Source organism: Canis aureus, chromosome 19 (genome assembly GCF_053574225.1).
Source record: "Canis aureus isolate CA01 chromosome 19, VMU_Caureus_v.1.0, whole genome shotgun sequence".
In the NCBI taxonomy this organism is placed as follows: domain Eukaryota; kingdom Metazoa; phylum Chordata; class Mammalia; order Carnivora; family Canidae; genus Canis; species Canis aureus.
This window is the reverse complement of record NC_135629.1, coordinates 38,051,326-38,073,127: the sequence shown is the minus strand read 5'-3', so window position 1 is coordinate 38,073,127 and position 21,802 is coordinate 38,051,326. Positions and strand designations below refer to the sequence as shown.

At 38.6% G+C, this 21,802-nt stretch overlaps 1 protein-coding gene and 1 long non-coding RNA gene across 16 annotated transcripts in view; one reads left to right on the top strand and one right to left on the bottom strand.

Annotated features, from left to right (window-relative positions):
- Positions 1 to 21,802, bottom strand: part of SFMBT1 (Scm like with four mbt domains 1) — a 130,403-nt gene that overhangs the window by 932 nt on the left and 107,669 nt on the right. For 11 of the 15 annotated variants that reach the window (XM_077858556.1, XM_077858558.1, XM_077858557.1 and 8 more), the window contains 9 exons: positions 19,338 to 19,380; positions 17,701 to 17,771; positions 12,975 to 13,114; positions 12,124 to 12,233; positions 11,232 to 11,407; positions 7,428 to 7,606; positions 7,031 to 7,276; positions 5,999 to 6,127; positions 4,448 to 5,118 (listed from right to left, as the gene is read on the bottom strand). In XM_077858556.1, coding sequence (XP_077714682.1) covers positions 4,978 to 5,118; positions 5,999 to 6,127; positions 7,031 to 7,276; positions 7,428 to 7,606; positions 11,232 to 11,407; positions 12,124 to 12,233; positions 12,975 to 13,114; positions 17,701 to 17,771; positions 19,338 to 19,380 — 1,235 coding nt within the window. In that variant the 3' untranslated portion in view covers positions 4,448 to 4,977. Of the gene's footprint in view, positions 1 to 3,404; positions 3,502 to 4,447; positions 5,119 to 5,998; positions 6,128 to 7,030; positions 7,277 to 7,427; positions 7,607 to 11,231; positions 11,408 to 12,123; positions 12,234 to 12,974; positions 13,115 to 17,700; positions 17,772 to 19,337; positions 19,381 to 21,802 lie in introns of those variants that run through there. The other 4 variants (XR_013357857.1, XM_077858564.1, XM_077858567.1 and 1 more) reach the window with 4 other exon arrangements.
- The window catches only part of LOC144289920 (uncharacterized), a 41,086-nt gene continuing 33,832 nt past the window's right edge, over positions 14,549 to 21,802 (top strand). The window contains exon 1 of the long non-coding RNA XR_013357860.1: positions 14,549 to 14,702. This is a non-coding gene — a long non-coding RNA (uncharacterized LOC144289920). The remainder of the gene's footprint in view (positions 14,703 to 21,802) is intronic.

The window sequence follows — 21,802 nt, the reverse complement described above, 5'->3', positions numbered from 1 at the left end:
AAGCAGGAAGGATACAATGCAATATGCATTTTGTTTCATTCCAAACAAGCAGCTTTAAAAAAAAAAAAAAAAGCATAAACAAAGTGCATCAGTTCCAATAAGTTAGTATTAGAAAAAGGCCTAAGGACAGTGCTGGAACCAGCCAGAAGTCCCACCCTGGCAGGCCTCTGATTGTCTTTAGAGAATATTCAACCAAAAAAGGGAAGAAAGGAAGAAGAAATGAGCACTTAAAATCTCAAAAGAAGCATTCAAACTACAATTCCGTAGAGCCTTCTTACAAAAGGAGATAAGGAACTGTCCAGTTTTAACTTTGTCTGAACTTTGTATGGGGGTCCTTGAGTCATCTGCTGCGTGATTTGATTTACCCCAAAGGTAAATCCTCATCCTTCCAGCACTATTTGCTAACCTCCCTTCTGCCAAGCGAGGAATGCAGTTAGGTTGACTAAATCATGTAGAAACCTGTCATGACTGAGTTTCCACACATCCTGAGAACAGGCACCCCCATCAGCAATAGTGGCATCATCTTACTAGGCAGTGTCATCCTTTGTCCCCCCAAATAGAGACTCTTGCTTCCTATGACTCAGGGTTCACACTTGACTGCTGGTGTTGAGGACTTGTCCACCAAGGCTGTAGATTGTTTCTCTTTTAAAACAGTCCTTTGTGATAGGCCATAGCACCAGGACAGACCGAAATAGTATGGTAAGTCAGAAAAGATATAAGGGGAAGAAGTTTTAGGCCTATTTCTCCATTCCCCCTCTCCTGGTTTTGCTGGTTCTTGTGAAAAATCTAAGAGTTCTGAAACACCAGAAGCAAGAAAATCTGTGCATTTACTGCCCACCACCTTCTCCACCTTCACCCTGAAGGCTGCCCTCAGAAACGAGGCTATTACCTATGTGGTCTGGAACAAGTACAGAGGAAACCCCAAGTAAGAAGGCTTAGAACCAGATCTGTGGACTGGGCTTTGAGTTTAGAACTCTTCTGCAAAAACTCCAAATCCACAGGTGGCTTACTTGGATAGATTCAAATTTCCAAAGTTCATACATTCTCACACAAGGAGTGAGAATCATCATAATTCACAAACAGAACATTATAAAGTGAATCAAGTCATGGAAGAATTACAGTTGCATGAAAGGGACTGATTTCTTTTTGGCTTTGCAGGAGACTTTGCTCTACAGAGTTTCTGTGTGAGACAGCACCACAACCATGACCATGACATATGGTTATTTATAGTGGACCCAGGACCAGAGACATTCAAATTTTAAAAGGGGGTCCCCTTGTTCCCACCAAGATTTATACTTGTTAGTGACGTCTTTTCCTTTATCTTCCTTAGGCCAAATGATAACACAGAACATTTTTGAGTTTACACACACACACAAACACACACACACACACACAAATCATCCCTAGTATAGAGGACCATTGCTCAAACCCAATACCTGTTTCCACTGTTGATACTGAGCTCCTAACATCTTTCTCAGAGCTTCTGAGGTCAATCAAACCAGTGAATGGGGTCTTCAATATAAGTCTTTGGTCATAGGTGCCAAGTAAATGTGTCTGTGAGCTTTCCCAAAATTCCCATCTAGATAATGCTTACCTACTGTTAACAATTTCCTGATATTCTGTCCCCCAGAAATACTTTTTGGCTTGCGAGAGGGGGAATGGTTCTGAGTCCTGCCTATTGAAGGCCTCCTAAAGCTTTTAATCTGTATTCAGGTACTGCATTAGTGACAGGATTAATAAAAGAGAGTGAGAAAAAATATATTCAAGTCCTCAGGAAGCTTTGGTCCAAGGCCCTCTCTCTCACAGTGAAAATAATTTTATTTCCAGGATAAGAGGCATCTAAAGGCCAAGCTCTGAACTGGTTTTCCATGTCTGCCTCTATCATAATTCAATAAATATTTGCCAAGAAGTCCATCTCTTCCAGAGGCTGCTAAGTATCCTTCCCTGACCTCATGTACCCACAACACAGATGCTGGGAGCCACCTACACTGCTAAAGAGAGGCAGATAGATAAAGTCCCAGTAACACATCTCCTACATAGACACCTCAACTCTCCTTCCACTGAGGAAGACAAGGGCAGTTTACAAAGGAAAATAGCATGGTTTCCAGAAGCCCCCAAAATACAGTCAAAATGTAACAGCAAATCTTCATGTACAATAAAAGGTTTCCCTAACGTACTAACATAGGCTATTAGTGGTCGGTCAACTTCAAGGTCCAGGAGGCTGATACAGTTCATTCACCTGCTTCCAAGTTTGTCAATTCAGAATCAAAAAATGGATCATGGGAAACTTTCTGACCTCGGGCAGCTGTGGGACCAGCTGAAGGTGAAATTCAGATAAATGCAGCCCCTTACAATGTACCTCTCATAAACTAAAGAGGGTATCAACCTTTAAAAAACAAAGTTCATGTAACCATGTGTAATATACATTTTACCCCAACATGGTGAGTTACTATCAGGTTTAAAATCTGTTTTAGAATCAGAGGAATCAGACTGTCACTGTTGTCCAGTCAGGGCCCAGTGGCTTTATGAGGGAAATGGAGTCTAAATTTTATACTTAAAAAAAAAAAAAAAAAAAAAAGGCTGCCCTGTGCCAAATTCTCAAACAATTACCTTCTCTTATTTAATACTGGGAGTGAGGGGTAGGGGTATATAATTTTTTAAAGTTGCCTGAGAAACTGTATCTTACCATGAAAATGCAAGAAATCTTAAGGGAACCCAACTTAGAGTCAGCTACTCTCTAGGAGAAAGCTAAGCTTGAACAATCACCATATAGACAGAGAAGCCAGCTGAGCCCTGACTATATCCAGAGTCAAGACTACTCAGGGCTGTGAGTTTCACCTTTCCAGGCGCCCCCTTTACCTATGATTTTGGAGAAGGTAAAAGAGAGACAATATAAGGTATTCAATTGGTCAATTTCCTCTCATAGGAAGTAAATCTCATTTCCCTAAATAAAACGTTAATTAAGTCTAGATGTTTTTTTTCCCCTTGATCTTCTTGAAGGAACTCTCTTTGCCTTAGTGCCTTGACTGCTGAGTTCTCAGGAACTTTAATTATGTAAAAGATACGCCCCCTGCCCAAGTCCATGTACATAACACTAATTGTTCCCAAGCATAGGCATAGGCATAGAATTATTTACATTTTAAAAAACTGGATCTCTGAGTAAATTCAAACATATTAACTTTAACTTAAATGAAGCTTCTTTCCAGGTCTATCTGGTGGTAACCTGGGCAAAGAACTGAGGCTTTCTCATATGTGGTTTGGTTGGAGGGCTGGAGTTGTAAATGATCTAACGAAGAGAAGGTGCAGACTACAGAATGTCTGCCAATGTCCATAAACTGTTGGAGTGGAGGAGAGGAAGAAAAGTGAAAAAATCAACAATCAGTTTAAATTTGTAATAATATTACCTTATATTTCTATAGCTGTTTAGAATTCACCAGGTTTGTAGTTTTAAAACATTTTCAAATCTTGAAGATGAGTGATTAGGTTAAAATTTGCAGGTAACTAGGATGATTAAAAAAAAAAAAAAAACACTCAGCAATGCAAACCATTTAAAGGAAGCAATCTATATGCATGTCTTTCCTCTTTCCTCCTGGCTGGAACAGCACAACAGATGCTATTTATTTCCTATAGTACCTAGCCATGCAATCCTAAGTGAAAATTCACCTGTAGTTTCATGTCAACTTGAGCTGGGCCAAAAGAAACACCTATAAGAAAACCAAGTTGTTGCACTGTTGAGCGGGAATCCTCAGCCTGCAGATTACTTTCAATTTAAAGATTTAACCAAGAAGATGAGTAAATGTGACTAGGCAAAGAGATTTCCAGAATCCTTAACCACCTCTCAATCTTTATGCAGCCTCTGAGGACACAATGTTACAGAAACTCCATGCTCTGCATCACCCCCAGAAACGTTCTATTGTGCTTCTACCTTCTCTGCCTGGAGACATCGAGAAAGAAGGTTAAATCGGTTTTCCTATGGGTCCAAGGAACACCTACTGAGTCTTACCCAAAGTGAGGACTCTAGAAATGAAACAGACAAATGTAGAGGAAAGTAAACATAAAATAAGAGCCACTGAAGTCCCTCTGAGGACTGATGGGGAGAAAGCAACTAAACAAAAAAAACCCCACAATCTTTTGAGAGACCACCTAAAACAGGGAGCCCAAACTGGGTCCAGATGGGAAACAATAACAGCAGGGTTTTCATGTCAGGCCAGGAACTGGTATAAGTGCTTACATGGTATTTTTAAGAAAGCAAACAGTGTTTTCTTCCCTCCAGCTTCTGTCATAGTTTTAGTGTTCATGTAGCTTAAAAATGGCATCATACAAAAAAATCTTATACATGGCTGTAAGCTCAATCATCAACAGAGGTAGTAAACAAAGGAACTCCTAAGAATAGATTTTAAAATGGATCAAAGTGTGACTGTACATTCAAAACCCTAGAGCCACGTAATCATCCCCAAAATGAACTGTTTTAATTTAAAAAAGCTTAAAAACACAATGACAATGAAGCACTGATATGCCTTAGGCACAGTCCCAAATCAGTGCTGACTTAAAGCTATGTCCTCTCTTTCCAAGAAAGAGAAAGTAGAGAACAAAGTTCAATCTACAATGGGAAGGAACAGAACAGAAAGGAAACAACCATAAGGGTGCTTTCCAGCAGCCTAGATTATTCTTCGTTTTCAGGCCACACCACTAGAAATGCTTATTCTTCTTACAGGAGTCTTTTCTTCACAACCTTTATTTTTTTTTTAACTGCAATCTGCTGACCAAGAGATGCCCACATTTCCACTGGCAGAAGAGCCACTTCTGTGTAGTTTTTGCTTCCTCAGTGTGGGTCCTCCTTCCCTGAAAGTGCAAAGAGAGCAAGCCGACCTCTGTTGGGCCCAGAGCCCCAGGGCTGTTTCAGCTCCACTGGTAGAGCGGGGAGAAGGATTTGCTGCATTTGTGCTTCAAAGACACAGCTCACTTTGGTTGTCCTTCTCAGTTGGCAAACTGCTCATAGAAAGCAAACTTGATTCTCTCTATGTGGTGGCAGAGTTTGATGGCAGGGCCCAATTTTAAGTCCATGCACTCTTGAACAGTGGGAAGGGTAAGGAGCAACAGGGCCTGCCCGTCAATTTCCTGTTAAAGCATAAAATACACATTATCTATGATGTGCCCATGGATGGCTGGTCAATCAAGAGACCCCTGTTCCCTTTGGCTTGTGTCAAAATCAGAGTCCCTGTGCTTTCCCTGACTTACTTTTCCCCTTTACACAAGTATCACATAGATTCTTCTAAGTGCCCCATGCAGTCCTCCACATTAATGAATCTTTAGGTTAATGATAAACTTTTACTGAGGATTAAAAATCCATTCTACAGTTTCTGCTATGCAAAAATGCAGTAAACGAACCAGCTTTGTAATTGGCAATCAAATGTGCCAAAAGAAACATCTCTTAGAGAATGCTTTCTAAATCTGAAAGATAATATTAACTATAAACTTCAACATTTTCCTACTCTGTAACATTCATAAAAGCCTAATGAGCTCTTCAAAGATGTTCAGCTTGGAATCCCCCAATCATCAAAAAAATTTTATTTTAATATTTGTTTAAGGTCACAGACTGTTTCAGAAAACTTGCCTTAAAACTGATCACCAATCAGTTTAGAACCTAACACATTACAGATGTTAATTACTTTTAAAAGCAAGCAAATCATTATTTTGGAAAAGAAGAGCACAATTAAGCATGGCATGTTTAATTTTAAGCCATTTAAATATCTGGGGGATGAAAACAAAGTCTTAAAGAAAATGGCAACACAATGATCATCTGCTTCAATTGTGAGGGAAGTCGGGAATCACAATCTTTTACAATCCTTTTATTTCGATTCCTAAAATGTTCTAGAACTACATTTCTTTTCTTTTGGATAGAAATATTTTTCTTCAGACTTGTAAATAAATTGCTATTACATCCACAGTCCTTTGCTAAAGAGACAAATTACTAAAAATCAAAGGTCTCTATAATTACCTGGTCTAGAAATATTCTCGCTAAAGGCGCACAGTCAGTGGATCTGATGAACCGGACAACATCTGCCACACTCCACTTCAAGGGGTTACTGTCCAGGTGAAGCCTCTCAGCAACTTCAATTCTTATTTCCTTCATTGCCCACAACAAAGCAAACCAAATGGTGTCAGAGCTAGTTTATTCTTAAAAAGTCTCTCTATATAAATTCATAATCCTTTGAGGCAGGCTTTAAGTGGCTTTAGGGCATGATTTCTCCCAACAGAGATGGCCAAGGTCCATAAACGCTAGGTACTCAGGAAATGATTGGCTTTTATAATAAGAAATATCAATGGGGGAAGAATGTATCTCAAACTTTCAGCACAAATAATGTGGACAATTTAACAGAGGAAAATGGTTTTTAACCTCCCATTTGTTCCCTGGTCTATTTTGACTCACTGTCTGGTAAGGTGCTCCAATGAACAGGATGCTACTTTGGAAGGAAGAATGCTTAATTAAATCATCAGGAGAAATAATTTACTGCTTCAGTTATGGCAATACATGTAAAATGCAACCCAGTTTTAAAACAGTGACTTAACTGCCACTCTTGTAATGTGTATGTTCTATAATACGCATATATGTATATAATATGTATGTATTAAATATAAATACATTAAAAAATAGAACAAAATAGTTGATCTCCAAATAATCCTTGCAACTGAATTTGGAATTCTTTAAAAAGAGACCTGAGAAATTCAACTGAAGCCTGTACTGAAATGAATGGGGAGATTTGGGTGGCTCAGTTGGCTGAGCGTCTGAATTCACTTCAGGTTACAATCCCAGGGTCCTGAGATCTAGCCCCGCATCAGGCTCCCTCTTCAGAGGGGACTCTGCTTCTCCCTCTATCCCCCACCCAGCTCGTGCTCTCTCACTCATCCTCTCTCACATAAATAAAATCTTAAAAAAAAAAAAAAAATGGAATGCTGACATCATTAACAATCAGATTTTAGAAAACTCTAGAGACAGAAATAAAAGGCATCATATTTTTTAAATGGGTACCTTTGGTGAAGGAGGTTTATTCTCATCATCAGAAAATGAGAAAGTGCGAAGCTCTCTTTTTCTCCGTTGTCTGTCTGGAGGCAGTGATGCAGAGATCTCACTTTGGGTAGGTGAGGAAGAGCATGACTTCTTCTCTGACATTTCTGACTCTTCCTGTAGCTCGTCCTGTTGCTCAGATGTACTGCCCTCACTGAGGGAATCGTCATCTCCTTCATCTGGGTCCTCCTCATCTTCACCTCCACTTCCCTAGAGCAAACAGAGAAAAGTCTCACTGATATTTCTAACAAACCAGCTCTGTGCCACAAAACCACCTTCATTGGGCAGGGATCTGTGTCTGTAGTGTATGGCAGTGATCTCTCAGCTTCTAGACAGGATGGGTCCATCACAAATCTCGTACCTGGGGCGAGCCTGCTGGGGTGTTATCAACAGATGCAGAGGAGCGTTTCTTCTTATGGACAAAAACATTTTTCCGCCTCTTCCTCCTCTTACTGGCTTTTTTCAGGGCACATGCTAAATTGCTATGCCCACCAGGTGGCCTCCCAATTCTTTTATTTTTCTTCTTTCCATAATAGTGTGCTAAATGGGAATGACAAAGAACAATGAAGTAGCTTCATGGTTTCTGTACACCTCACACAAGAGATCCTACTAGCACAGGAGAAAACAGGTACACTGTGTTTGATTAAGGTTTAAATTATATAACCATGAAACAATCTTAACTGTCCAGCTCTCAAATGTGCAGTATACTTAGTACTGACAAATGCATAAACTTGAATAACCTTCCCTCTATTGAGATATAGAACGTCTCCCTTCCCCGTCAGTCCCCCTCACCAGAGGCAACCACAACTGGATTCTAATTTCCATCAATATAGGTCAGTTTTGCTTCATCTTTGCAACATTCAGTAGATACTCTTTGGACAAGGTTTCTTTCATTCAGCATAATGTTTTTGAGTTTCCCCTCTGCTGTGTGTATCAATACGTCATTCTCTTTTACTGATGAATAGCATTTCCTTGTATAGAATATACTATTTTAACTACTCTCCTGTTGACAGGCACCTGGGCCATTTCCAGGTTTTGGCTGTTACTATCTGTCAATGAACATTTTTGCCCAAGGCTTTTAGTGGGCATATTTTCATTTTCCTTGGATAAACACTTAGTGATGGAATTGCTGGGTCATATGGTAGATGGAGGATTAACTTTTAAAGAAACTTCCAAACAGTTTTCTAAAAGGGTTACATAGTTTTGATGCTCCTCCCAACGGTAATGTATAAGAGAGCTAGCTGCCAATTTGTGGGACTGTCCATCTTTTTCATTTTAGCTAATTTAGTGAATGTCTAGTAATTTCTCATTATAGTTTAGATTTGCATTTCCCTGATGACTAACGATACTGAACATATTTTCATGTGCTTATCGGACATGTATGTATCTTTTTTATGCAGCATCTACTCTTTGTTTATTTTAAAAATGGTTTTCTCTTTCTCCTTCTTTAATTATTTATTGAAATATAATTCACAAAATAAAATTAATCATTTTAAAGTGTACATATCCAGTGATTTTTTTTAGGATATTCAGTATGTTTGCAACAATCACCATTATCTATCAGAACATTTTTTTTTCCTTTTTAATTTTTTAAAAATTGAGGTAAAAAAAATCACATAATATACAATTAACCATTTTCAAATGTACAATTCAGTGATTTTTAGCATATTCACAATGTTGTATAACTACCAGCTTTCTCTAGCTTCCAAATTTCTCTTATTACTGAGCTGTGGGAGTGTTTACTATATCCCGGAGAGAAATTCTGGGACGCCTGGGTGGCTCAGCGGTTGGGAGTCTGCCTTTGGCCTAGGGCGTGATCCGGGGGTTCCAGGATTGAGTCCCACATTGGACTCCCTGAGAGAAGCCTGTTTCTCCCTCTGCTTATGTCTCTGTCTCTCTCTCTGTGTCTCTCGTGAGTAAATAAAGTCTTTATTTAAAAAAAAAAAAAAGATTTTATTTATTCAGGGGAGGGGAGGGAACTTTCTGAGAAGTTTTTAATTTTGTTTTTTTTTTCCTCTTTATGTTAGTGTATTCTATGACCTCCTAGAGATCTTGAGGATATCCTTCTTGTTTTCGAGGAGCTTTAAAGTTTTAGCTTTTACCTTAGGCCTCTGATGCACCTTGAATTAATTTTCATATATAGTGGGGTAGGAGCCAAGGAGTTTTTTGATTTAGAAATCTAATTATACCAGTAACATTTATTGAAAGAACTTCCTTTTCCTGTTAAGTTTTTTATCTTTGCTAAAAATCACTTAACCATATAAACTTTGGTCTATTTCTGGCCCCTCTGTTCTGTCCCATCACTCTGTGTGACTATTTCAATCACCCCACTACTGATTACGCTATCTTTATTGTAAAACTCAAAGTCAGAGAGTAAGTTCTCCAACTTTATTCTTCTTTCTCAGGATTGTTTTGGCTATTCTAGATCCTGTGCATTTTCATATAAATTTGAGAATATAAACACAATTCCAAAAAGGAACCATATACATTCTAGCCTCTAAATATATATACTAGTTATATATTAAGATGAAAATGAAATATAACTTTTTGGCAAAAAAAATGAATTCTACAGGATATAAATCCATTTGATATCACTCAAATTACTGAGAAAAATTGTAAACACACTCTCCTAAAGTCTAGGCTTATATCATTGTGAAAAATAAATGTAGTCAAAAAGCTAATAAAATCTGCATATCCTCCACAGGCTCAAAAGTGATATACACGTATTTAGAGTATATTTCACTTAGCTACTAATACTTGCAATTTGCTAAACTAAGTACTGAATCTGACACTATAATAAGCTAACACCAATCCCTGCCTTAAGGAGTTTACAACCCAACAAATATAAATAGAAACTACAAGGTTGTTAGACTCCTATATGATTTTGCGATTCAAACACTGATTAGCAAGCTGATCATGCTAAATGACCTCAGATCAGTAGCATCAACAGTGTCTAGGAATTTGTTGGAAAAGCAGATGCATTTAGACCCCAGATACCCACAGACCTGATGAATCAGAACTTTCATTTTAACAAGATCCTCAGCTGATCTGCATGCATGATAAAGTTTAAGAGGCACAGGATTAGAGATCCCTAAAAGAAATCTTCAATTTTTTTTTTTTTTTTTTTTTTAAATCTTCAAATTTAACAAGGTAAAATCTTCCTCTGTATTAATTCTCCCAAATGACATCAGGGCTTGTAAAATTTAAGGAAGTAGGATCAGAATTTTGTCTGTGGGCAACAATGCCTGGACAAGGATTCCGAATTGGAAATTTCATCTTGTATGACTGTGTGTGTGTGTGTGTGCGCGCGCACACGCACGCGCACGCACATGGGAGAAGATAAGCAATGAGGGAACAGGTGTTGCTGTGACAGTCTGTGAGGCCCACAACTACCCTCTCTCCTACTGTTGATGCCTCCCAACCACCAAGGCTTCTTTGCTGCTCCTTCCAGACACAAAGCAAGCTTCTGCTCCTGCCTGTACTCTTGCTGCCCCCTGCCCAGAACACTCTCACCTTGGTTCTCTCTGGCTGGCTCTCTTGCTTCCTTCAGGAGCAGGCAGGAAGACTTCCCTAACTACCTCTGAACTACCCCACCTCCTAGCCTTCCTTACTCCCCACTCCCCTACTTTGCTTATCTTGCTTTGTATTTATCCATAGTACCTGTCCCTATGTGTTCACTTATGTATTAACTGTTTCCACATTAAAATGTAAACTCCATGAGTACAGGAATTTATTTTTCTTTACTGTAGCATCTCAATGATAGAACAGTGGTGGCACACAGTGGACACATAATAAATACTTGCAGCCTGTATGAAAGAATCACATATCCTTATCATATGCAACAGGTAATTTGTATACATTCTATATGTGCAAATTATTAGCACATGAGTCTGTGGGCCAAATATGGTATGGCCCTCAAGCTAAAATGGCTTTTAATCTTTAAAAGTGTTCTTTAAAGAAAGTGAAAATAAAAGACAGAAAATAAAACAGAGTAGAATATGCAGCAAAGATCATATGTCTAACAGCCTAAAATATTCATTATCTGGTCCTTACAGAAACAGTCTGTATACCTCTGTTATAGGTGAGTATCTGCAAAATAAAAACTTTCCAAGATATAAAGTATGGTCAGCTGTCATAGTTAACAAATTTGAAAAAGCTGACTCACTATATTTGGTCTTTGTAAGCACAGAGCAGTTCTCAGAACATTTGTCCAGAACCATCCGTGGGCCGAAGAGATTCGGACAGCACTCCAGCTTGATGCAGGTTTGCCGGCAGAACTCAGTCACCCGATCTGCTGTCTTCACTACCTCAACAGTAGCCCGGTAACTCTTTCCTTTGTATCTGCCGTGGAAGACGCCAGAGACCAAGTTTACTGGGCTAGTGATTACCCAGAGAAAATCAAGTGCATTCACAGACCTGAAAAATATCTTTGCTTCTCAGATCAGTCTATGTCATTTATAGTTTAAGAATTCTAAAAATAATGAGTTTATGCATATTGTACTTAAATTTATCTCTTAAGCTATGACAGATAAACGTTGAGTTTTTTATATTAGCAAGTAAGCCTCTTGCTTTCTGGTTTCTCAGTTTAAGGTTTTCAAATAGGAACTCCTACACTAACTACTGAAAGAAAAGTGACTTGCACTAAGGCTTTCCTTTACCCATGGGCAGTGATCCTCAGAGTATGGTCATGGGTCATGTTAACCTGTCAATGGTCAATGCCGACAGGGTCAGAATATAAGAGTAAATGTTTATAAACTTACACAGTAATTTGCAAAGGTAATTTTATGGATCTTAAAATCTAAAAACAAAAAAAATATTCTTGCATTTTATGTCTTATAAGTTTCAAATTTCTTGTAACTCATTTTTACCATATTTTATAATAGTATTGGCTCAAGACAGGATGGAAACTTACAAAAGAAAATTAATCTAGTCCTTCACCACAATAGCTGAAGAAGAACAGGCCGAGGGGATATAATATTCTAACATGATGTGTGGCAGAATGGGCTCTGTGACCTGTTAAACACAGGGAAGAATAAAGGGCAGAGGAGGCTACTCACTTGGCTTTTAGGACCTCCCCACATCCATGCCATACGGAGTCTTTGTCCAGCTGCAACTCTCGAAGGACACGACTGGGTTTATAGGCTGCATTGATAAGTAAAGTGAGGACCTGCATTCCATTTTTAAAGCAAAAATAGGAATTGGGAATGAGAAGAGCAGACCATCAGAATTTGTTATCTTGCAGAATGTCATTTAGGAGATTAATTCTAGTCATATTCATTAACAAATACTAACAAAATAATAATATTCAAGATATGACCACTGACCGAAGTTGCAAATAAGACAATAATCAGACCCTCTTAGACATTCAAAACATTATGGTCAGGAAGAAATGACTTAAAAATTACTCTGGTGTATAAGCTTCTGAATCCATTGCCAGTCATGGTAGACACAGAAGCTCGGCCTCCCCAGACCCTGCCTTGCCACCCTATGGAGTGAAAGCCCCAACAGTCCTTGTATCTGGTATGCCCAGTGCATGGCAGCCTGGCTGAGCAGCTGGGCAAGTCCAGCTGACCTGTAGCTTTATCATGGCCCCTGTGAGTGCCACACAGCCTCTGACTCCTAGACTACGGTCCCATTCATCCTAGCACTGCGTTCAGGAAACCTCTGACAAAAGCTCTTTCTACACTGGCAGAGGTGAACATGCTATATGAAGTACTACTTAGGTGAATGTTTCCTAAGGAGCACACATAATGACGTGTGTGGTTCTCAGAACAATATATGAGAAAAGTGACTGATTTCTGATAAAACTTAGCATTATCAAACATACGACATGTAGATCCTTGTATGAATGAGTCTATGAGACTGCTGTGAAATTTCCAAGTTCTTTTGCCCTAGGCAAGAACCTTACCTCTCTGAGGACCAGAACACAGTTCCCAGGTCCTACACACTGAGGCAGCTCAGCGATTCTTCCTTTGTTAAGATATGGCCCTGAGAAGCAACGGTGGTTGAAGTATATCTTTGGACAGCAATATTTTCCATTAATCATAACTGGGAAATGAAGAGAAACAAATATTCAGAACAGTCATTTTCCATTCTGTATTTCCAAAGAGGATTACCAGGGCAGGGGGTGGGGGTATGTGTGGCAAGCATATCCACCATTATATAAAGTTATAAATTACATATTTGAAGCTTAATACACTGCCTGAGAGTGCCCGTGAAATACCTTAGACTTATAACAATTCTATTACAGAGATCATCACTCAAATCAAACAACAGCCTGAATTACATGTAGATTGACTTCGGGGTTAATGTGATGCTGTTTCAGAGTTCCACACTTATATCAATAAAGGAAGTTAAGGATTGACTTTAAGAACTCATGAGGATGGGGTACCTTGGGTGGCTCAGTTGGTTGAGCATGCAGCTCATGATTTTGGCTCATGATCTGGGGGTTGCTCTGCACTCTGCACAGAGTATGCTTGAGATTCCCTCTGCCCCTCCCCCAGGTAGCACATGCACGTACACACTCTCTCAAATAAATAAAATCTAAAACAACTATTAAAAAATGAATTAAAAAAAAACCCATGATGATTTATTTTTTAGAAAGACAGAGTTTGGGGATCCCTGGGTGGCGCAGCGGTTTAGCGCCTGCCTTTGGACCAGGGCGCGATCCTGGAGACCCGGGATCAAATCCCACGTCGGGCTCCCGGTGCATGGAGCCTGCTTCTCCCTCTGCCTATGTCTCTGCCTCTCTCTCTCTCTCTGTCTCTCAGTCTTTCATGAATAAATAAATAAATAAAATCTTAAAAAAAAAAAAAAAAAAGAAAGACAGAGTTTACACGTATACACGAGTCAGGGCAGGGCAGAGGAAGAGGGAAAGAGAATCTTAAGCAGCTTCCCCACTCAATGTGGAGCCCCACATGGGGCTTGATCTCAAAACCCTGATATCATGACCTGAGCTGAAATCAAGAGTCGATGTTTAATTGACTGAGTGCCCAGGCATCCCATGAGAACCCAAGATGATTCTTGATGGTCAATTATTCAATAATCTATTCTGGAATGTTTCTAGGCAGTGAGGGTAAATATTTTCCAGAACTACAGTTTATCCCCTTAGAAACCACCAAACTAACATGCTGATAGTGCTCTATGAAGTAGGCACCCTCCTGTGTCTGGGATTCCTCAGAAGGCTGAAAGTATGCTATGAATACATCTCTAAGTTCTTTAAGTACCATGGGGTAAAAGTGGGCACAGAGACCCCTCTCTTCAACTATTTTTCTGTGTGAAAGCTATACTTCAATGTAATGGTTTTTTATTCCTTCATTATAGTTAGCAATTCCACTCATAAATATATGAAATTCAAAGACACTAAAGCATCTTCCTTTCCATATAAAGCAGAGAGAAATCCTACTGATGGACACTGTTTTAGGAAAAGAAATGTGTGCACTGCCCACTGCTGATAGGATTCTGAAGCACAGAATGTTCAGTCTGGAACTAAGAATACAGTCTCAGCACAGAGGGAGGACAGCATGTCTGTGACCACTTCTCCATTTGAACTCTGCCACCCAGATCCCCCTCTTCAGGATTAAGGTCCAGTATGCTCCCTCCTACTGGCAGAATTGGCAGTTTAAGGCTCTCAACTGTAAGTTATCCTGGAGTTAGCCTCAGCCTACCCTCTCACTAAAAGAGAGACACCTTGCCCATGATCCCACCCTTTGTGAGTAGGCAGGGAGCAACAGCCTACTTCCAATAACTGACCAAAGAGGGAGTACACACTGTACCTCCATTAGGGATGATTCTGAGTAGCCACACCAGCTAAAAGGCTCTCTTGTGGACCAGAAGAAATTTCTGTCACAAAGAGCACTGCAACTCAACTTCTCGCTCTGCCCAATCCTGCTTCCTTTACTGCCACCCCCGCCCCCTGCAGCTGTTCCCAAAAAGCACTTCCCAGTGAAATTCCTGTATGCAAGTGCACTCTCAGACTGTTTCCAAGGTAACCAGAACTATGACAAAACAAAAATCACAAAGAACATGGCTGAGGTCACTTGGAAAATATTAGTGTCTTAATTCTATAGTTTTAGTCGATATTAGAATAGCCAATAATACATCAAAATTAGAGTTGCCTTATTTTTTAAATTTACCTTACCTTTAGATACCAAATCAAAACCACAATGAGATTATCACCTCACACCTGTTAGAATGGCTATTATAAAAAAGACAAGCAATAACAAGTGTTGATGAAGAGGTGGAGAAAAGAGAACACTGGTACACCATTAGAATGTAAACTAGTGCAGCCACTATGGAAAACAGTATGGAGGTTCCTCAAAAAGTTAAAAATAGAACTATCTTGTTATCTAGTAATTCCACTTCAGGTGGAATTTATCTGAAGGAAATAAAAATACTAACCTGAAAAGGTATCTGCACCTACCTACCCCCTGCCATGTTCATTGCAGCAGTACTCATAATAGTCAAGACATAGAAGCAACCTAAGTGTCCATGGATAGATGAATAGATAAAGGATGGAATATTACTCAGCCATTTAAAAAAATAAATAAATACTGTTATTTGTGACACCACTGAATGGACCCTGAGTTCATTTACTAAGTGAAACAAATCAGAGAGAGAAAGACAAATATCATAGGATCTCACTTATACGTGAGATTTAAAAAACAACAAAAAGACTCCAATTCACAGATACAGAAAACAGGCTGGTAGTTGCCAGAGGCAGGGGTAGAGTAGTGGGCAAAATGGGTAAAGGTAGTCAAAAGGTATAAACCTCCAGCTACAAAATAAGTCCTGGGGATGTAATGTGCAGCATGCTGAGTATAGTAATACTACTAATATATTGTGCTTCTGAACACTGCTAGTAGAGCATAAAAGTTCTCATCACAAGAAAACAAATTTATAACTATGTGGTAGTAGATGTTAACCAGATTTACTATAGTGATCATTTTGCAACATATATAAATATCAAATCACTATGGTATACACCTGAAACTAATATAATGTTATATGTCAATTATATCTCAATTTAAAAAAACAAGAAATTTTTAAAAAGGTATTTACTAATAATGCTATTCTGCTGGGTACTCAAAAGATACCATTATGGTCAAGTGAGAGTTATCCTAGCAATGTAAGGATGATTCAACACTGGAAAAAAAAATCTATCGCTGAAATTCACCACATTAATAAGCTTAGATAGAAAAATCATATGATCATCCAATGCTAAGGAAAATTATTTTGTCAGGGTGAACATATGTTTATGAACAAGGTTCCTAGAAAACAAGAAATAGAAAGGAACTTCTTAGCAGTTATATGCCAGTCATTTATTGAATAGAGAGAGTTTAAATACCTTCCTTTTGATATCGTGAATAGAACAATGGTGCCACTATCATCATGCCTGTTAAATACAGGGAAAAGTTCTAGAGAGCTATTAGGACAGAAGTAAACAAGTATAGCAAATTGGTTATTACACGGCAGCTCTGGTGGCTCAGCAGTTTAGCGCCACCTTCGGCCCAGGGCGTGATCCTGGAGACCCGGGATCAAGTCCCGCATCGGGCTCCCTGCATGGAGCCTGCTTCTCTCTCTGCCTGTGTCTCTGCCTCTGTGTGTGTGTGTCTCTCATGAATAAATAAATAATAATCTTTTAAAAAATTGGTTATTATAATAAAGGTAATTACTGTTTTGAAAAGGCCGTGATCCTCCACCTGTAAGTGATATCATGAAAAGGCAGTGATTGGAAAAGACAAGAATTTGAATTTTGAACTTGAGTTACATTTTTGACCCATCTACTCATAAAGCTATGTGGGCTCTCCGAGCTTTGATTTCTTTTCTTTTCTAGGCGTTTACTAAATGACATATAAATGCATCATCTGAGCTAGAATACACATAGCCAACATGCTAAGCATACAACCAGCAAAAATAGAGCGAAGAGCAGTTCCAGGGAGACTTCCTGACAAAAGGCTTTGGCCTCCAGCTATGATTCTTGCTTCATTTATCAGGCAGTGCCTCTGTGACAATCTGTTTTTCCAGTGTTTTATTTTTTTAATTGTGAAATATATACACACAATGTGTATACATCACATAAAATATTCAAAGAACAATAAACATCCACCTCTCAACCACCCAGCTTAGGAAAGTGCATGCATAGAAAGTCCCTGGCTCTTCATCTAAACTCAGGGATGAGAATATTGATCTCCAGAGCCCTTAGCACCCAACAAGTGATCAGTAGAGAATAAATGGACAGAAATATTATCCTAGAGATACTTATTAAACTACATACAACTTAGACATTTATAAGTCTTTTTTTTTTAATTTTTATTTATTTATGATCGTCACACACAGAGAGAGAGAGAGAGAGAGGCAGAGACATAGGCAGAGGGAGAAGCAGGCTCCATGCACCGGGAGCCCGATGTGGGATTCGATCCCGGGTCTCCAGGATCACGCCCTGGGCCAAAGGCAGGCGCCAAACCGCTGCGCCACCCAGGGATCCCAACAATTATAAGTCTTTAAAGTCAAATTAAGAAACAATCCTGTGAAGCCACATCCTATAAATCAAATGTATTGTTTAAGATATAGTCCATTACAAGAAACTAAAGGTTCTCTTTTCTATAAAGAGAACTGTATATACTTATTTATACCTGAGTCCGTGGAGTTCAGCTCCTGATTCTTCAGGCCCTCATGGACAGTCCTGGAGGATGGTATTCTGGGTCAAGATAACACAACAAAATAGTGAGATAATCCTCAAGGTCAGTAAAATGTGAAGGTTAGTTTCCTTCAAATCTAAGAAGAAAGCAAATGTGGCAGATTGCAAACTGTGTAACAGAAGGTGCTTCGCTGATCATACTTTTTTTTAAACAATTGTTTTTAAAACTATGTACATGGTTTAATGAGCCAACAGACAGTCTGTAGACAGCGCTGTAATACTTCATATTCAAATCAACTTACTTTCATTCATGTGAGCAACAAATTATAGAATTCCTTCTGGGACTCTCAAACCATAAGTAAGGTTTTCATCTTTTTCAATAGTCCAAGAACAAAAATATCTCTTATAAGGGTCTGTTTTCTTCTTCTATTGGTTTCAAAATTAAAGACATATCATGTTTTAAAAATCAGAGAATTATTCTCTATGCAGCAATAAATGTAATAGGATAATTTTTAGAACACTAAAATAGGCTTTTTTTTAGAACACTTTCTGACTAAAACTTTGAATCCATTTTGACAATAAAGTCAAGGAGAAATCCAAGACCACATTTTTGGCATTGCTATCTCACTTTTCTACCTGGGACTGAATTTTGTGGCCTCTCTTTCTACTTCTTTTTTTTTTTATTTTTTTTTTTAATTTATTTTTTTTTTTTTCTCTTTCTACTTCTGCTGTCAGTTTTATTACACAACCTGAGAAGCAGCCATAACTTACACAGAATTTGCTATAGACTGAATTGTGTCACCTTAAAATTCATTCATTGAACTCCACCATGACTACATCTGGAGACAGAGCTCTTATGAGGTAAATAAAGGTATGGCTCTGATCTAGGAGTGTTGGCTCTCCCTTCCAGCTGGTCCCACCACGTGAGGATGCAGAAGCTGACAGTCTGCAGGAAGAGAGCCCGGCCAGAAACCAAATTGGGCTGGTACTTTGATCTCAGACTTCCCAGCCTGTAGAACTGGGAGAAAATAAATTTCTGTTGTTTGAGCCACCCAGTCAGTGGTATTTTGTTACGGCAGCTTGTGCAAACTAGTACAGAATTGAAAACCCAGTGTTTAGAAACACACATGTACATGTATTTATAAGGCACCACTAATTAACTGCTTCTCAAAAGCTATGTATGAAGGTATGCTACAAAGGGTTTCCGAATGGAACACAAAGGCACCCCTTTGAGTGCACCTTTTCTTTTAGAGCTGCTGTCTTTCACCTCAAGTTTTTTTCACTATAAAAAATCATATAATCTAATTTAAAGTTTTGCTCTTCCTTAATAAATAATAGCGCAGAAATTCTATTTCCTCTCTTATTCAAATGTTTTCAGGCTCTCAAAGCCAAAGAAAACTCAATTAGGGGAACATCTTAAGAAGGCATTTTACACTTTCTATATAACGCCATTTCAGAAAATACATATGCTATAAGGAAAAGTATGTAACCTATCAAAAGCTGAATTAAAGAATTATGCTTCCACCTGAGAAGATAACATATGAGATAAACTCTCTGAAATACTAATTTTTTTTCCCTAGATATTCTAACTTTCAAATGTCAACTGTTCAAACATACTAGTATATTACTTACTGTTTTTCTGGTTGAACCACTGCAATTTTCCTCTGTTTGTGTACTGAAAGAAGAAAATAAAACTACAAATGTTAAGAAAAATAAAAGAAAAGCTATATAGGTACTAAGATAATATTAGCATATTTAAAACCTAGGCATGTATATATTTAACTAGTAAGTATTAGGAATTAAGTGCTGATATGTCTGAATATCTAGACTGAGGGACATTTTCTGGGTAGGAGGAGTCTTTACACAATGATCAAAAATAATTTCAAGGCTCTTATCTCTGTCAATTCCTATGAATATTTTCTAAGCAGGAAAAGATATTCAAAAGAAAAACTGATTCTGGCAAGGATGCTAGGACCATTCAATGGGGCAGGTACAGCCTTTTCAACAAATAGTACTGGGGAAAACAGACTACTCACATTAAATTAAGTTGGACTCTTACCTTATACCACATACAAAAATTAACTCCAAATAGATCAAAGGCCTAAATATAGAGGTGCCTGGGTGGCTCAGTAGGTTAAGCATCTAACTCTTACTTTTGGCTCAGGTCATGATCTCAGGGTCATGAGATAAAGCCCTATGTTGAGCTTTGTGCTAGGTGAGAAGCTTGCTTAAGATTCTTTCTATCCCTCTCCTTTGCCCCTCCCCTACTCTTTCTAAGGAAAAAAAAAAAAAGAGTTTTAAAAAAGAAGATCTAAAGGGGTACCTGGGTGGCCCAGTCAGTTAAGTGTTTGCCTTCAGCTCAGGTCATGATCCCAGAGTCCTGGGACTGAGACCCATAGTAGGCTCCCTGCTCAGTGGGGAGCCTACTTCTCCCTCTCCCTCTGCTCCTCCCCCTTGCCTCTCTCCCTCATGCTCTCTTCTCATTCTTGCTCTTTCAAATAAATAAAATCTTTAAAAAGAAAGAGACCTAAACATAAAGGTTAAAACTATAAAACTCTTAGAAGACAATATAAGGAAAAATCTTCATGACATCAGATTTAACAACCATTTCTTAGTTAGGACACCAAAAGCAAAGGCAACAAAAGAAAAAATAAATTGGACTACATCAAGATTTAAAACTTCTCTGGGGATCCCTGGGTGGCGCAGCGGTTTAGCGCCTGCCTTTGGCCTGGGGCACGATCCTGGAGACCCGGGATCGAATCCCACGTCAGGCTCCCGGTGCATGGAGCCTGCTTCTCCCTCTGCCTGTGTCTCTGCCTCTCTCTCTCTCTCTCTCTCTCTGTGTGACTATCATAAATAAATAAAAATTAAAAAAAATAAAAAATAAAATAAAATAAAATAAAAAAAAATAAAACTTCTCTGCATCAAAGGACACTATCAAGAAAGAGAAAAGGCAACCCAAAGAATGGGAGGAAATATTTGGAAATCATATATCTGATAAGGAAGGGATTAATATCTAGAATATATAACAAAATCCTTCAATTCAACAATAAAATTAAAAAGTACTCAATTAAAGAAATGTGCAAAACACTTGAATAAACATTTCTCTAAAGAAAATATACCAACATCCACTAGGCATATGAAAAGGTGCTCAACATAGCTAATGATTAGGAAAATGCAAATCAGGATCATAGTAAGAGACCACCCTATACCCACCAGTATGGTTATTATAAAAAAGAAACAAACAAAAAACCTCCCAACAAACAACAAACCCAAAAAAACAAACAAACCAACAAAAAAACAAGTGTTGGGGAGAATGTAAAGAAAATGGAATCCTCATACACTGCTGGTGGGAATGTAAGATGGTGCAACTACTGTGGAAAATGGTTTAACAGTTCCTCAATGTATTCAACATAGAGTTATACTCGAGGAATGAAAACATAAGTCCACATAAAAACCTGCAGACAATGTTCACAGCAGCATTATTCATAACGGAATAATATATAAGCATTAAGGAACGGAAACAACCCAAATGTTCATCAACTGATATGCGGATAAGGAAAATATGGCCTATCACTACAATGTGATAGCACTAAAAATTACAGGAACAAAGTACTGATATACACCAGCACATGGATGAACTGTGAAAACATTACAGTCACAAAAGACCACATATTGCATGATTCCATAGGAGATGTCAAGAACAGGCAAATCTACATAGTAGGAAAAAAGTAGAGAAGTAGTTGTCTGGGGCTGGAGAAGGTGAAGAGGCGACTGCCAAGGGGTACAGGGTTTCTTTTTGAGACAATGCAAATGTTTTCAAATGCAGTTTGGTGATATTTGCACAACTCCTAGAACATACTAAAAACAACTGAATTATAAGATCAAATTTTATGTTATATGATATTTCAGTAAAGCTGTTTTAAAAAGGGAGAGTAGAGTGGGATGACACTTCTAAGGTTAGGTTACAACAACCCTCTGGCTTCCACCTTCTTCAACCTCTCCTAATCTCTTCCTGGCTGACTCTGATGGAAGCCAACTGCCATGTTGGGGGCTCCCTATAAAGAGGCCCACATGGCAAGAAACTGAGGGAAGCC